The sequence below is a fragment of the Salvelinus fontinalis genome, chromosome 14, assembly GCF_029448725.1.
Source record: "Salvelinus fontinalis isolate EN_2023a chromosome 14, ASM2944872v1, whole genome shotgun sequence".
NCBI classification, from domain to species: Eukaryota; Metazoa; Chordata; class Actinopteri; order Salmoniformes; family Salmonidae; genus Salvelinus; species Salvelinus fontinalis.
In genome coordinates this window covers 39314399-39331898 of record NC_074678.1, presented here as the reverse complement: position 1 = coordinate 39331898, position 17500 = coordinate 39314399, and the positions used below count along the sequence as shown (strand labels likewise).

The 17500-nt window shown below is 42.5% G+C and overlaps 1 protein-coding gene across 1 annotated transcript in view; it reads right to left on the bottom strand.

The window, feature by feature from the left end:
* Window positions 1-17500, bottom strand: part of LOC129810801 (pituitary adenylate cyclase-activating polypeptide type I receptor-like) — a 53102-nt gene that overhangs the window by 2967 nt on the left and 32635 nt on the right. Inside the window, exons 4-7 of the mRNA XM_055861696.1 lie at window positions 7085-7198; window positions 6336-6445; window positions 6054-6151; window positions 2482-2614 (exon numbers count right to left, since the gene is read on the bottom strand). Coding sequence (XP_055717671.1) covers window positions 2482-2614; window positions 6054-6151; window positions 6336-6445; window positions 7085-7198 — 455 coding nt within the window. The remainder of the gene's footprint in view (window positions 1-2481; window positions 2615-6053; window positions 6152-6335; window positions 6446-7084; window positions 7199-17500) is intronic.

Here is a 17500-nt window from a genome sequence, read left to right as displayed (position 1 = left end):
GCTACTGGGAAATAGCTTGTGTTTCTGGCTATTGTGGTAAGCTAATATAACGCTATATTGTGTTTCGCTGTAAAACACTTAAGAAATCGGAAATATTGGCTGGATTCACAAGATGCTTGTTTTTCATTTGCTGTACACTACGTATTTTTCAGAAATGTTTTATGAAGAGTATTTAGGTATTTGACATTGGTGTCTGTAATTATTCTGGCTGCTTTCGGTGCAATTTCTGATTGTAGCTGCAATGTAAACTATGATTTATACCTGAAATATGCACATTTTTCGAACAAAACATAGATTTATTGAATAACATGTTATAAGACTGTCATCTGATGAAGTTGTTTGTTGGTTAGTTTGGTTGGTTCTTGGTTAGTTAGGTTGGCTTTGTGCATGCTACCTGTGCTGTGAAAAATGTCTGTCCTTTTTTGTATTTGGTGGTGAGCTAACATAAATATACGTGCTGTTTTCGCTGTAAAATATTTTAAAAATCGGACATGTTGGCTGGATTCACAAGATGTGTACCTTTCATTTGCTGTATTGGACTTGTTAATGTGTAAAAGTTAAATATTTCTAAAAAGTATATTTTGAATTTCGCGCCCTGCACTTGAAGTGGCTGTTGTCATATTGTGGCCGGCCTCGGGCTTGCAGCCAGAAGAAGTTAACTTCTTATGGCTGCAGGGGCAGTATTGAGTAACTTGGATGAAAGGTGCCCATTTCAAACGGCCTCATACTCAATTCTTGCTCGTACCACATGCATATTATTATTACTATTGGATAGAAAACACTCTCAAGTTTCTAAAACCGTTTGAATTATATCTGTGAGTAAAACAGAACTCATTTTGCAGCAAATTTCCTGTCAGAAAGTGAAAAATCTGAACTCGAGGCTCTGTTCCAGGGCCTACCTAATCTTTTGCTTGAAATCTATTAGTATACATGCACTTCATACGCCTTCCATTAGATGTCAATAGGCTGTGAGAGGTGAAATGGGGTCTCTAGGTCAAAAGAGAGCGCTTGGAATGACAGGACCCCAATTTCCTTTGTTCAGGAAGACGCCGAAAGGACTTCCGCATTGGGTCCTGAAAAGCTGTTGTTATAGACGGCTACTAGCTTTGATTTTATTTGATAAATGTGACAATATCATCGTAAAGTATGTTTTTTCAATATAGTTTAATCAGATTATAGATTTTTTTGGGGCGTGTTCCGTTCTCTGCGTTTGTTCACGATGGACAGCTTCGCGCCACTTGGCTAGTTTTGCTTGCTAAATCGAGAGGGAAAAAGGACATTCTAAAACCAAACAACGATTGTTCTGGACAAAGGACCACTTGTGCAAGATTCTGATGGAAGATCATCAAAAGTAGGACCCATTTATGATGTTATTTCATATATCTGTCGAACATGTGTACTATTAGTTTGCGCCCAGATTTTGGGCGCTCTCTCGCCATAATGTAAGCTGCATGTCGTACTGAAGTTATGTTTAGAATTCTAACACGGCGATTGCATTAAGAACTAGTGTATCTATCATTTCCTATACAACATGTATTTTTTAGTAAAGTTTATGAATAGTTATTTGGTCAGAATAGGTGAGTGTCAGAAATATATCCGGACATTCTGGGAAAAAGATGCTACATGTTCACAATGTATAACCACGGATTTCAGCTCTAAATATGCACATTTTCGAACAAACCATACATGTTTTGTGTAATATGATGTTATAGGACTGTCATCTGATGAAGTTTGAGAAGGTTAGTGAAAAAATTAATATCTTTTTCTGGTTTATTCACTATTGCTAACGTGCCTAACGAATCAATGCTGTTGTGTGGTTGGCTATTGTAGTAAGCTAATATAATGCTATATTGTGTTTTCGCTGTAAAACACTTAAAGAATCGGAAATATTGTCTAGATTCACAAGATGTTTGTCTTTAATTTGCTGTACACCATGTATTTTTCATAAATGTTTTATGAGTATTTAGGTATTTCAATTTGGTCTCTGTAATGGTTCTAGCTGCTTTGGTGCTATTTCCGATTGTAGCTGCAATGTAAAACTATGATTTATACCTCAAATATGCACATTTTTCGAACAAAACATAGATTTATTGTATAACTTGTTATAAGACTGTCATCTGATGAAGTTGTTTCTTGGTTAGTTTGGTTGGTTCTTGGTTAGTTAGGTTGGTTTTGTGCAAGCTACCTGTGCTGTGAAAAATGTCTGTGCTTTTTTGTATTTGGTGGTGAGCTAACATAAATATATGTGGTGTTTTCGCTGTAAAACATTTTAAAAATCGGACATGTTGGCTGGATTCACAAGATGTGTATCTTTCATTTGCTGTATTGGACTTGTTAATGTGTGAAAGTTAAATATTTCTAAAAAATATATTTTGAATTTCGCGCCCTGCACTTGGCCTGGCTGTTGTCATAAGTGTAACGACGTCGGGCTTGCAGCCCAAAGAATTTAACTAACAGTGTGTGTGTGGTATGCCTACTCACAGTGTGTAAGAAGCAGTGGTTGCTGTCCTCCTCTGCGTACAGAACCCCGTCCTTGATGAAGACAGAGATGGCTCTCAGAATGAATGACACAAACAGGTTCATGTGGATGAAGTTCCTGGTGCAATGCAGCTTCCTGTGAACACAGACAATCACAGCTCAGACAACAACAACCACAGCCAATCACAGCTCAGACAACAACATCCACAAAACCTGGGTCAACCAATCTCTAAACAAGCAATCCCACCTACTGTATAGTCTGTTACACTAAAGCACCATGTCTTGACTTTTATATTATCTTGTCTTTTATTATCTGACATGTTCTATGTTCTGTTATTAATTTACATAATAATAATAATAATCTTACAAGCCATCTAGTCCTTCTGTATGTAAAATAATTAGAAGAAAGCTCCCTGTACATCTCTGTGTTTCTCTTGTTCTAGCTAGAAACACAGGTGACATTTACGACAATATGTATATGTATATGTATATGTATATGACATTTGCGTGAAGAGAAGACAGAGAAAAGGAGAATGAAGATGCTACATGTTCACAGGTCGGGCTGCCTTCTGAAAATTCGTAGGCGAGCGAGTAAAACCCTACTGCCATACGTTCTATTGGCAAACATGCAATCATTGGAAAAGTAAATCGATGACCTACGAGTAAGATTAAACTACCAATGGGAAATTAAAAACTGTAATATCTTATGATTCACCGATTCATGGCTGAATGACGACATGAACATCATACAGCTGGCGGGTTTTACACTGTATCGAAAGGATAGAACAGCAGCCTCTGGTAAGACAAGAGGTGGCGGTCTATGTATATTTGTAAACAACAACTGGTGCACGATATCTAAGGAAGTCTCAAGGTTTTGCTCACCTGAGGTAGAGTATCTCATGATAAGCTGTAGACCACACTATCTATCTAGAGAGTTTTCATCTGTATTTTTTGTAGCTGTCTACATACCATCACAGACCGATGCTGGCACTAAGACTGCACTCAATGAGCTGTATACCGCCATAAGCAAACAGGAAAAGGCTCATCCAGGTAGCACTCCTAGTGGCCGAGGACTTTAATGCAGGGAAATTAAATCAGTTTTACCAAATTTCCACCAGCATGTTAAATGTGCAACCAGAGGGGAAAAAAACTCTAGACCACCTTTACTCCACACACAGAGATGTGTACAAAGCTCTCCCTCACCCTCCATTTGGCAAATCTGACCATAATTATATCCTCCTGATTCCTGCTTACAAGCAAAAATTAAAGCAGGAAGCACCAGTGACTCGGTCAATAAAAAAGTGGTCCGATGAAGCAGATGCTAATCTACAGGACTGTTTTGCTATCACAGACTGGAACATGTTCCGGGATTCTTCCGATGGCATTGGAGTACACCACATCAGTCACTGGCTTCATCAATAAGTGCATCAATGACGTCATCCCCACAGTGACTGTACATACATACCCCAACTAGAAGCCATGGATTACAGGCAACATCCACACTGAGCTAAAGGATAGAGCTGCCGCTTTCAAGGAGCGGGACTCTAACCCGGAAGCTTTTAAGAAATCCCGCTATGCCCTCCGACGAACCACCAAACAGACAAAGCATCAATACAGGACTAAGATCGAATCATACTACACCGGCTCCGACGCTCGTCGGATGTGGCAGAGCTTGAAAACTATTACAGACTACAAAGGGAAACACAGCCGAGAGCTGCCCAGTGACACAAGCCTACCAGATGAGCTAAATTACTTCTATGCTCACTTCGAGGCAAGTAACACTGAAACATGCATGAGAGCATCAGCTCTTCCGGACGACTGTGTGATCATGCTCTCCGCAGCTGATGTGAGTAAGACCTTTAAACAAGTCAACATTCACAGACAGATTACCAGGACGTGTAGGATGCGCTGACCAACTGGCAAGTGTCTTCACTGACATTTTCAACCTCAGTCTGTAATACCAACATGTTTCAAGCAGACCAAACATAGTCCCTGTGATCAAGAACACTAAGGTAACCTGCCTAAATGACTACTGACCCCTAGCACTCATGTATGTAGCCAAGAAGTGCTTTGAAAGGCTGGTCATAGCTTACATCAACACCATTATCCCAGAAACCCCAGACCCACTCCAATTTGCATACCGCCCCAACAGATCCACAGATTATGCCATCTCTATTGCACTCTACACTGCCCTTTCCCACCTGGACAAAAGGAACACCTATGTGAGAATGCTATTCATTGATTACAGCTCAGCGTTCAACACCATAGTGCCCTCGAAGCTCATCACTAAGCTAAGGACCCTGGGACTAAACACCTCCCTCTGCAACTGGATCCTGGACTTCCTGACGGGCCGCCCCCAAGTGGTAAGGGTAGGTAACAACACATCTGCCACGCTGATCCTCAACATGGGGGCCCCTTAGGGATGCGTGCTCAGAGCCCTCCTGTACTCCCTGTTCACTCATGAATGCATGGCCAGGCATGACTCCAACACCATCATCAAGTTTGCCAATGACACAACAGTGGTAGGCCTGATCACCGACAACGATGAGACAGCCTATAGGGAGGAGGTCAGAGACCTGGCCATATGGTGCCAGGATACAACCTCTCCATCAACGTGATCAAGACAAAGCAGATGATTGTGGACTACAGAAAAAGGAGGACCGAGCACGCCCCCATTCTCATAGACGGGGCTGCAGTGGAGCAGGTTGAGAGCTTAAAGTTCCTTGGTGTCCACAATACCAACAAACATGGTCCAAGCACAGCAAGACAGTCGTGAACAGGGCACGACAAAACCTATTCCCCCTCAGGAGACTGAAAAGATTTGGCATGAGTCCTCAGATCCTCAAAAGGTTCTACAGCTGCACCATCGAGAGCATCCTGACTGGTTGCATCACTGTCTGGTATGGCAACTGCTCGGCCTCCGACCGCAAGGCACTACAGAAGGTAGTGCGTACGGCCCAGTACATCACTGTGGCCAAGCTTCCTGTCATCCAGGACCTCTATACCAGGCAGTGTCAGCGGAAGGACCTAAATTGTAAAAGACTCCAGCCACCCTAGTCATTGACTGTTCTTTCTGCTACTGCATGGCAAGCGGTACCGGAGCGCCAAGTCTAGGTCCAAGAGGCTTCTAAACAGCTTCTACCCCCAAGCCATAAGTCTCCTGAACATCTAATCAAATGGCTACCCAGACTATTTGCATTTCCCCCCCCCTCTTTTACACTGTTGCTATTCTGTTATTATCTATGCATAGTCACTTTAATAACTCTACCTACATGTACATATTAACTCAATTACCTCAACTAACCGGTGCCCCCGCACATTGACTCTGTACCGGTACCCCCTGTATACAGCCTCATGATTGATATTTTACTGCTGCTCTTTAATTATTTTTTACTTTTATTTCTTATTCTTATTTTTTTAAAGGTATTTTTAGTTTTAGTTATTTTTTAAACTGCATTGTTGGTTAGGGCTTGTAAGTAAGCATTTCACCGTAAGGTATTTGGCGCATGTGACAAATAAAATTTGATTTGATCTGAGTGAGATTTGGGATTTTGACCTCTGGTGACCTTTCTCACCTGAACCTGCAAAGGATGACCATGGCTGTACAGAGAGAAACCAGAGAGGTGCTGTACCCCACCGTGTACAGAGCCTTCACCGACACGTAGTACATGTCCTGCAGTGAACAACAACAGTAAATCAAGAACACATATTTATCAGGGATATTAGCACAGACTGATACATATACCCTTATGTATGGCATGACCATAAGGAGTTGGCAAGAGAGCAGAAACAGACTGGCATCCAGGCTAAGGATTATGGGCGATGAGAGTGAGGATAAGACAGTGTGGAGTGCTCACCGGATGCTCGTGGGTTCCGTTGGGTTCGTCGAACATGCAGGCATCCACATAATGAGGGAAGGTCTCAGACCAGCCGCCCTCCGTACAGTTACGACTCACCTTCCCTAGCTCTACACATATAATAAACAATGTTAATGGTTAGCACATACAGTAGATTCAACATTTCAAAACATATTCTATTCTTATTTACAATAAAAGTGACTCCAAAATGATACAATACATTATTTACCATTCATTTCTATTGGGCACAAAGTAATGTGAAACACAACCAAAACAAACAGCAAAGGCATCCAACAAATTTGTGGTCACAAGCTCCATGTAGTCATTTCATGCTATGAATAAGGGACCAAATACTTAACTTTTGACTACTTTAATACACATGTAAGTGAATTAGTCCCAATACATTTGGTCCCCTAAAATGGGGGGACTATGTACATAAAGTGCTGTAATTTCTAAATGTTTCACCCAATATGGATGAAAATACCCTAAAATGAAGGCTGACAGGCTGCACTTAGTCATAACACAGTCATTCTATCATTTTGAATCCAAAGTACTGGAGTACAGAGACAAAAATAATAATAATTGTCACTGCCCCAATACTTTTAGAGCTCACTGTATTTATCAGATGATAAGACAAGAGGTACAAATCAATGTTAGTTACAATAGATGTACAATGTGGATGCTAATATAAAACAAATAGACAGTCATGCCCAAAGTCTTGAGATGATTGACAGCTGTCAGTCACTGACCATCGTCCTCCTCGCTCATGAACTGGATGAAGAGCTCTGGACAGCTGACCACAACCACCTCTCCCACCCGGGCAGGCTGCCAACACGTCAGGTTATCCCACAACCATGGGCACCCTGGGGGCACAACACAACACAGAGATGGTGAGTACCATGATTCAATAAAAAGAGCACAACACTCACAACATTCTTAGACCTTCTTCTGTGGTTGATGGAAAAACACCTTTGAAAGACAAAGATCTGATGTTATAGATTAGAAACAGGTATTGAACCGAAAACCTGAGTTAACTCTGGTCAGTGTAAATACTGTGGAAGTACCGATGTTACAATGGGGTATCCGTGGGATAGCACAACCTCAATGGTAAATCCCTTTTTCGGCAAGGCCACATCTGGCCAGCAGATGGCACTACAGGCTAAGAAAGACGCAACTGCTCAGTTTGTATAATGCAAAAAAATGGTAAATGGGTGTTTTCTGGTACTGCTCTAGTGTCTCTCTGTCTGTATCCCAAATTGCACTCTATTCCCTTTGTAATGAACTACTGACCAGAGCCTCTATCCCTAGGATGGTGTGTAGAGTGATGAGATTTGTCAGGCTTGTCTGGAGGGCTGAGAGGAATGCAAAAACACTCAGTATGTCATAGATGGTAGTGTGTGTGTGTGTGTGTGTGTGTGTGTGTATGTGTGTGTGCGCGTGTGTGCGTGCATGTAGGGGGGTGAGTAGCTGTGTGGCAGTCTAATAACACTGACGGTGACTTTGCCAGACTCCCAGTCATTGATATTCACAACCATAGAGACCTCCCTCTTTCTATCACCCTCCCTCCCTCCATCTCCCATACTCCCTCTATCCCTCCCTTCCTCCCTCTCTCCCTCTATCCCTCTCTTTCTTTCCATCCTCTCTCTCTCCCTCTCTCCTCTCTCTCTCTCTCTCTGTCTCTCTCTCTCTCTCTCTCTCTCTTTCCCTGTAGGTGGAGTGTAAGGTGGTGATGGTGTTCTTCCACTACTGTGTCCTGTCTACCTACTTCTGGCTGTTCCCATACTCCTTCCCTCTGTACCTCTCCCACTCTCCCTCTCTCTCTCTCTTTCTCTCTCGCTCTCTCCCAGTTAAACATTCACACGGTCACAGTCATGCTCAGGTCACATAAGAAGACAGACAACATTGAGATCTTCTTTCTCTTTCCTCTTTCCCTCTCTTCCTTTATGTAGAGAAAAGGGGTCAGTGTGTTTGGCCTTGTTTTAATTCCAGCCGCATCGAGCCACAGTGAAAATAGCATCAGAGAGATGCAACCAAGGTCTGAGAAACTGCATCTCTACTAAGACAGAGAGAGAGAAAAAGAGAAAGAGACAGACGGAGAGAAAGAAAGAGACAGAGAAAAAGAGAGAGAGAGGCAGACAGAGACAGTGAGAGAGGGCGAGAGCGAGCGAGAGAGAGAGAGAGGTATGGCATGGCATGGCACAGTGTTATATTAGCACACTACCACACTAACTCGGCAAGTCAGTTAAGAACAAATTCTTATTTACAATGACAGCCTAGGAACAGTGGGTTAACTGCCTTGTTCAGGGGCAAAACAACAAATGTTTACCTTGTCAGCTCAGGGATTCGATCTAGCAACCTTTCAGGTTAATGGCGCAACTCTCTAACCACTAGGCTGCCTGCCTCCTCTGGCTAGAAGTTCAAAAGGAAATGATCTTAACAGAGAAAAATGTCCTCCTGTGTGCTACATATATCCCCCCACTAGAATCCCCATACTTTAATGAAGACAGCTTCTCCATCCTGGAGGGGGAAATCAATAATTTCCAGACCCAGGGACATGTACTAGTCTGTGGCGACCTAAATGCCAGAACCGGACAAGAACCTGACACCCTCAGCACACAGGGGAACAAACACCTACCTGGAGGTGACAGCATTCCCTCCCCCATATGCCCCCCTAGGCACAACTACGACAACATTACCAACAAAAACAGGTCACAACTCCTGCAGCTCTGTCGCACGCTGGGTACGTACATAGTCAATGGTAGGCTTCGAGGGGACTCCTATGGTAGGTACACCTATAGCTCATCTCTTGGCAGTAGTACTGTAGACTACTTTATCACTGACCTCAACCCAGAATCTCTCAGAGTTCACAGTCAGCCCACTGAAACCCCTATCAGACCACAGCAAAATCACAGTCTACTTGAACAGAGCAATACTCAATCATGAGGCATCAAAGCCAAAGGAACTGAGTAATATTAACTTCTTATGGCTGCAGGGGCAGCATTGAGTAGTTTGGATGAAAGGTGCACAGAGGTGCCCATAGTAAACTGCCTGCTCCTCAGTCCCAGTTGCTAATATATGCATATTATTATTGGTATTGGATAGAAAACATTGAAGTTTCTAAAACTGTTTGAATTATGTCTGTGAGTATAACAGAATTCATATGACAGGCAAAAACCTGAGAAGTTCCACTTCCTGTTTGAATTGTTTCTGAGGTGGCAGATTTTCAACCAAGCTCTCATTGAAATTACAGCGAGATATTGATGAGTTTTCACTTCCTACGGCTTCCACTGGATGTCAACAGTCAATAGAACTTTGTATGATGACTCTAATGTGAAGGGGGGCCGAAAGAGACAGGAATTAGTAATCACTGCCATGAGGTGGCCACGCATTGAACACGCGCCTTTACATGAGGAGGACCTCATTATTCAAGAATTATGTTAACAACATTCTAAAGATTAATTCAGTACATCGTTTGACATTTTTCTACTGACTGTTACGGAACTTTTTGAGATTTCGTCACGTTATAGTGGATGCGCTTTGTGACATTGGAATTGTTTACCGCTAACGCGCTAACCAAAGTAGCTAATTGGACATAAATAACGGACAATATCGAACAAATCAAGCATTTATTGTGGACCTGGGATTCCTAGGACTGCATTCTGATGAAGTTCATCAAAGGTAAGGAAACATTTATCATGTATTTTCTGGTTTCTGTTGACCCCTACATGGCGTCTAATTTGGCTATTGTTCTGAGCTATGTCTCAGATTATTGCATGATTTGCTTTTTCCGTAAAATCTTTTGGAAATTCCATGTGTATAACTTGTATTATCATCTACATGTATGATGAGTATTTCTGTTGAAACGATGTGGCTATGCAAAATCACTTGATGTTTTTGGAACTAGTCAATCTAGTCGCCTCAATGTAAACTCAGATTTTTTGTTATAAATATGAACTTTATCAAACAAAACATGCATGTATTGTGTAACATGAAGTCCTATGTGTCACGCCCTGGCCTTAGTTATCTTTGTTTTCTTTATTATTTTAGTTAGGCCACGGTGTGACATGGGGGATGTATGTGTTTTGCATTGTCTAGGGTTTTTTGTATGTTTATGGGGCAGTGTTTAGTCTAGGTGTATGTATGTCTATGGTTGCCTAGATTGGTTCTCAATTAGAGACAGCTGTCTATCGTTGTCTCTGATTGGGAGCCATATTTAGGCAGCCATAGTCATTAGGTAGTTTGTGGGTGATTGTCTATGTCTATGTGTAAGTTGCCAGTGTCTGCACTTATTGTTTGTATAGCTTCTCGTTCGTCTGTTTGTTGTTTTGATTAGTTTGTATAGTGTTCGTTTCGTTTTCGTCTTCATTAACCTGTTGAGGCTAGGGGGTGCCGTTGTCACTATTTATGTAAATCGTGTAATTCTTGATCGTACAATATGCATATTATTATTATTATTGGATAGAAAACAGTCTCTAGTTTCTATAGCCGTTGAAATTTTCTCTCTGAGTGGAACAGAACTCATTCTACAGCAATTTCCCTGCAATGGAGTCAGATTTCACACATTTTGGCCCCTGATCTGGAGTCAGTTAAAAGGCCACTGTTATTGCTATGAGTATACAGACACTGCTTACGTCTTCCCCTGGATGCCTTTACGTGATGACGATTTGAATGGTATCGATTGCCCAATCACAGCCACTATAAAACAAAAACACGTGTAGGTAGGAACTCTTTTCCAGCTGCGTCAGGCGCGCGGAGGACACCGACCTGCACTTCTTCCAAGCACTAGTGAAGCCAGTTATATTTCTCCGGTCATGTTTCTACTCGTTATAGAAGTTAAAAACATCATAAGGTAGTTAATTTAAACCGTTTATAGCAATTTATTTCCGTTTAGTGCGATTTTGGGACATTTATTTCTGAGACACTGTGAATCTCTGGGCACGGTTCCAGTTCATGCCGAACGCAATGGGCATTTATACATGGCAAGAGGACAGCTTTCGACCAAAAGACGATTAGACCCAAGAAAGGATTCTTTGCCCAAGATTCTGATGGAAGAACAGCTCAAAGTAGGAACAATTTATTATGATAAATCGTGTTTCTGTCGAGAAATGTTAATCGCTTAGGACGCCATCTTGTTTGACGTAGCTTCGCTTGGCACAAACTGTATTGAAAAGTAAGGATAATTTAAAAAATGTAAATCAGCGATTGTATTAAGACTTAAATTGTCTATCAATCGCTGTCCACCCTATATTTTTTAGTCACGTTTATGAGTATTTATGTATACGACTAGATCACTGTCTAATATGGCGCACGACATTGTCTGACCAGCTGGGCAACTTTTGTCATTGTCTAACCATGATTTTGGTGGCTAAATATGCACATTTTCGAACAAACTGTATATGGATTGTGTAATATGATGTTACAGGAGTGTCATCGGAAGAATTCTGAGAAGGTTAGTGAAAAAATTAATATATTTTGGCGATGTTTACGCGATGTCTTTGGCTAGAATCAATGCTCTGGTAACGTTTGCATATGTGGTATGCTAATATAACGATTTATTGTGTTTTCGCTGTAAGACACTTAGAAAATCTGAAATATTGTCTGTATTCACAGGATCTGTGTCTTTCGATTAGTGTATGCTGTGTATTTTTACGAAATGTTTGATGATTAGTAATTAGGTAAACACGTTGCTCTATATATTTATTCTAGTCCATTTCTGACGGTGGGTGCAATTGTAAACTATGACATCTACCTGAAATATGCACATTTTTCTAACAAAACCTATCCTATACCATAAATATGTTATCAGACTGTCATCTGTTGAGTTTTTTTCTTGGTTAGTGGCTATCAATATCTTAGTTTAGCCGAATTGGTGATAGCTACTGGTGTTGGTGGACAAATAAAAGATGGTGTCTTATGCTAATGAGTTTAGCTAATAGATTTATATCTTTACATATTGTGTCTTCCCTGTAAAACATTTTAACAGTCCTAGACAGATTAAAGAGAGAATGTATTGTTATCAGGCTGTGCCTTGGTCCTCCTCACTTAAATGTTATGACGAACGTGACAGAATCACCCACCAACCTAGGACCAAGCAGCGTGGGAAAAAGCAGCAGCAGCGATCGCAGGACTCATGGAATTGGGAGGAAATTCTGGACAGCGGAGGACCCTGAGCACAACCTGAGGAATATCGCCGCCCTCGTGAAGAGCTGGAGGCAGCTAAAGCCGAGAGGCGGTGGTATGAGGAGGCAGCACGGAAGCGAGGCTGGAAGCCTGAGAGTCAGCCCCAAAAATGTATTGGAGGGGGGGGCGCTAAAGGGGAGTGTGGCGAAGTCAGGTAGGAGACCTGCGCCAACTTCCCGGGCTTACCGTGGAGAGCGAGAGTACGGGCAGACACCGTGTTATGCGGAAGAGCGCACGGTGTCTCCTGTACGTGTGCATAGCCCGGTGCGGTACATCCCAGCTCCTCGTATCGGCCGGGCTAGAGTGGGCATTGAGCCAGGTGCCATGAAGCCGGCTCAACGCATCTGGTCTCCAGTGCGTCTCCTTGGGCCGGTGTACATGGCACCAGCCTTATGCATGGTGTCCCCGGTACGCCAGCACAGCCCAGTGCGGGTTATTCCACCTCCCCGCACTGGTCGGGCTACAGAGAGCATTCAACCAGGTAAGGTTGGGCAGGCTCGGTGCTCAAGGGAGCCAGTACGCCTTCACGGTCCGGAAAATCCGGCGCCACCACCTCGCCCCAGCCCAGTACCACTAGTGCCTACACCACGCACCAGGCTTCCAGTGCGTCTCCAGAGCCCTGTTCCTCCTCCACGCACTCGCCCTGTGGTGCGTGTCTCCAGCCCGGTACCACCAGTTCCGGCACCACGCACCAAGCCCCCTGTGCGTCTCCAGAGCCCTGTGCGCCCTGTTGCTGCTCCCCGCACTAGCCTTGAGGTGCGTGTCCTTAGCCCAATACCACCAGTTCCGGCACCACGCACCAGGCCTACTGTGCGCCTCAGCCGGCCAGAGTCTGCCGTCTGCCCAGCGCCGTCTGCGCTGTCCGTCTGCCCAGCGCTGTCTGAGCTACCCGTCTGCCCAGCGCCGCATACGCTGCCCATCTGCCAAGCGCCACCTGAGCTGTCCGTCTGCCCAGCGCCGCCTGCGCTGCCCGTCTGCCCAGCGCCGTCTGAGCCGCCCGTCTGTCCTGAGCCGTCAAAGCCGCCCGTCTGTCCTGAGCCGCTAGAGCCGTACATCAGTCAGGAGCCGCTAGTGCCGCCCGTCAGTCAGGAGCCGCCAGAGCCGCTCGCCAGTCAGGAGCTGCCAGTGCCACCCGCCAGTCAGGACCTGCCAGAGCCGCCAGTCAGCCGGGAGCTGCCAGAGCCGCCAGTCAGCCGGGAGCTGCCAGAGCCGCCAGTCAGCCAGGAGCTGCCAGAGCCGCCAGTCAGCCAGGAGCTGCCAGAGTTGTCAGTCAGCCAGGACCTGCCAGAGTCGTCAGTCAGCCAGGACCTGCCGGAGTAGTATGTGGGTGATTGTCTAAGTCTATGTGTAAGTTGCCAGTGTCTGCACTTATTGTTTGTATAGCTTCTCGTTCGTCTGTTTGTTGTTTTGATTAGTTTGTATAGTGTTCGTTTCGTTTTCGTCTTCATTAAAGAGAGAATGTATTGTTATCACGCTGCGCCTTAGTCCTCCTCACTTAAATGTTACGACGAACGTGACACTATGAGTGTCATCTGATGAAGATAATCAAAGGTTAGTGATTCATTTTATCTCTATTTCTGCTTTTTGTGAATGCTATCTTTCGCTGGAAAAATGGCTGTGCTTATTGTGGTTTGGTGGTGACCTAACATAATTGTTTGTAGTGCTTTCGCTGAAAAGCATATTTGAAATCGGACACGTTGGTGGGATTAACAACAAGATTACCTTTAAAATGATATAAAACACATGTATGTTTGAGGAATTTTAATTATGAGATTTCTGTTGTTTGAATTTGGCGCCCTGCACTTTCACTGGCTGCTGTCATAACGATCCCGGTAGCGGGATGCAGCCATAAGAAGTTTTAATAGTTCATTCTAAGATTTGTATTTAATCATGTATATGTTTTTGCTGTTTGTTTGTTGTTATAGAGCCAAAAAGATTGGAGAAGTGGTTTATCCATACATCTCCATTTTGGATATATAATTCTTTATGTTGTTGTTTGTTTAGTGTTTTCCAATTTTTCCAGAAGTGGCTAGAGTCTATGGATTCTTCAATTACATTGAGCTGATTTCTGACGTACTGTTCCTTCTTTTGCCGTTGTGTATTTCTGTATTGTTTTAGTGATTCACCATAGTGAAGGCATAGACTAAGGTTTTCCGGGTCTCTATGTTTTTGGTTGGACAGGTTTCTCAATTCATTTCTTAGACTTTTGCATTCTTCATTAAACCATTTGTCATTGTTGTTCATTTTCTTCGGTTTTCTATTTGAGATTTTTTAGATTTGATAGGGAAGCTGATAGGTCAAATATACTGTTAAAATTTTCTACTGACAAGTTTACACCGTCACTATTACAGTGGAACGTTTTGTCCAGGAAGTTGTCTGAAAGGGGTTGAATTTGTTGTTGCCTAATTGTTTTTTGGTAGGTTTACAAACTACAATCGCTCCATCTATAGCATTTCTTAAAGACTACCAGAACACAGTAGATTCTCCAATTACCTGGAATGAACCACAGGACAAAATAAAAACCCTCCAACCCAAAAAGGCCTGTGGTGTTGATGGTATCCTCAATGAAATGATCAAATATACAGACAAAAAATTCCAATTGGCTATGCTAAAACTCTTTAACATCATCCTTAGCTCTGGCATCTTCCCCAATAGTTGGAACAAAGGACTGATCACCCCAAACCACAAAAGTGGAGACAAATTTGACCCCAATAACTAACGTGGGATATGCGTCAACAGCAACCTTGGGAAGATCCTCTGCATTATCATTAACAGCAGACTCATACATTTCCTCAGTGAAAATAATGTACTGAGCAAATGTCAAATTGGCTATTTACCAAATTATCATACGACAGACCACGTATTCACCCTGCACATCCTAATTGATAAACAAGCAAACCAAAACAAAGGCAAAGTCTTCAACTCAATTTCAAAAAAGCCTTCAACTCAATTTGGCATGAGAGTCTGCCATACAAATAGATGGAAAGTGGTGTTGGGGGAAAAACATACGGCATTACAAAATCCATGTACACAAACAACAAGTGTGTGGTTAAAATAGGTAAAAAACACACACATTTCTTCCCACAGGGCGAGACAGGGATGCAGCTTAACTTCTACTTCATCACAATCCCGGATCCGGGAGCACCCCCATCAGTAAAAAAGATGACTAGCATAGCCTAGCATAGCGTCACAAGTAAATACTAGCATCTAAATATCATTAAATCACAAGTCCAAGACACCAGATGAAAGATACACATCTTGTGAATCCAGCCATCATTTATGATTTTTAAAATGTTTTACAGGGAAGACACAATATGTAAATGTATTAGCTAACCACGATAGCAAAAGACACAACTTTTTTTCCCACCATTTTTTTCCTGCATTGGTAGCTATCACAATTTCGACCAAATCAAAATATTAATAGCCACTAACCAAGAAACAACTTCATCAGATGACAGTCTGATAACATATTTATTGTATAGCATATGTTTTGTTCGAAAAATTTGCATATTTCAGGTATAAATCATAGTTTACCATTGCAGCCACCATCACAACTCTCACCAAAGCAACTAGAATAACTACAGAGACCATCGTGTATTACCTAAATACTCATCATAAAACATTGCTGAAAAATACACAGCGTACAGCAAATGAAAGACAACGATCTTGTGAATCCAGCCAATATTTCAGATTTTTTAAGTGTTTTACAGCGAAAACACAATGGTCTTGGTTAGTGACTATTTATATCTTTATTTGGTTGAATTTGTGATAGCTACCTATGCAGTAAAAAAATGGTGGGAAAAAAAAGTTGAGTCTTTTGCTATCGTGGTTAGCTAATAGAAATACATATTGTGTCTTCCCTGTAAAACATTTTAAAAATCAGACATGATGGCTGGGTTCACAAGATGTGTATCTTTCATCTGGTGTCTTGGACTTGTGATTTCATGATATTTAGATGCTAGTATTTACTTGTGGCGCTATGCTAGGCTATGCTAGTCAGCTTTTTTACTGATGAGGGTGCTCCCGGATCCGGGATGAGTACCAAGTAAAAGTTAATAAAAAAACGAATTAAACTAGAATGCTATTTGGTCCTAAACAGAGAGTACACAGTGGCAGAATACCTGACCACTGTGACTGACTCAAACTTAAGGAAAGCTTTGACTATGTACAGACTCAGTGGGCATGGCCTTGCTATTGAGAAAGACTGTCGTAGGCAGACCTGGCTCTCAAGAGAAGACAGGCTATGTGCACACTGCCCACAAAATGAGGTGGAAACTTTCCCTCAGATTACACAGATCCACAAAGAATTCGAAAACAATCCCAATTTTGATAAACTTCCATATCTACTGGGTGAAATACCACAGTGTGCCATCACAGCAGTAAGATTTGTGACCTGTTACCACAAGAAAAGGTCAACCAGTGAAGAACAAACACCATTGTAAATACAACACATATTTATGCTTATTTATTTTCCCTTTTGTACTTTAACCATTTGTACATCGTTACAACACTGTATATATACATTGCTTTGGCAATGTTAACCTGTTGGGGATGGGGGCGCTGTTTAGACTATTTATGCTAATTTGGCTAATTTTTTAAACGGCTTCCCACAAAATCCTTGATCGTACAATATGCATATTATTATTATTATTGGATAGAAAACAGTCTATAGTTTCTATAGGAGTTGAAATTTTGTCTCTAAGTGGAACAGAGCCCATTCTACAGCAATTTCCCTGACATGGAGTCAGATTTGAGAAATGTTGGCCACTTTTCTGAAGTCAGTTAAAAGGGCACTGTCGTTGCTATGACTATACGGACACTTCTTACGTCTTCCCCTGGATGCCTTTACGTGATGACGATTCCAACGGGGTCGATTGCGCGTTCACAGGCCCTACAAATGAAAAAACCCTGAAGCTAGTCATTCTTTGGGAGCTGCGTCATGAGCCTAGAGGACACCGGCGCGCACCTGTTCCAAGCGTTAGTTT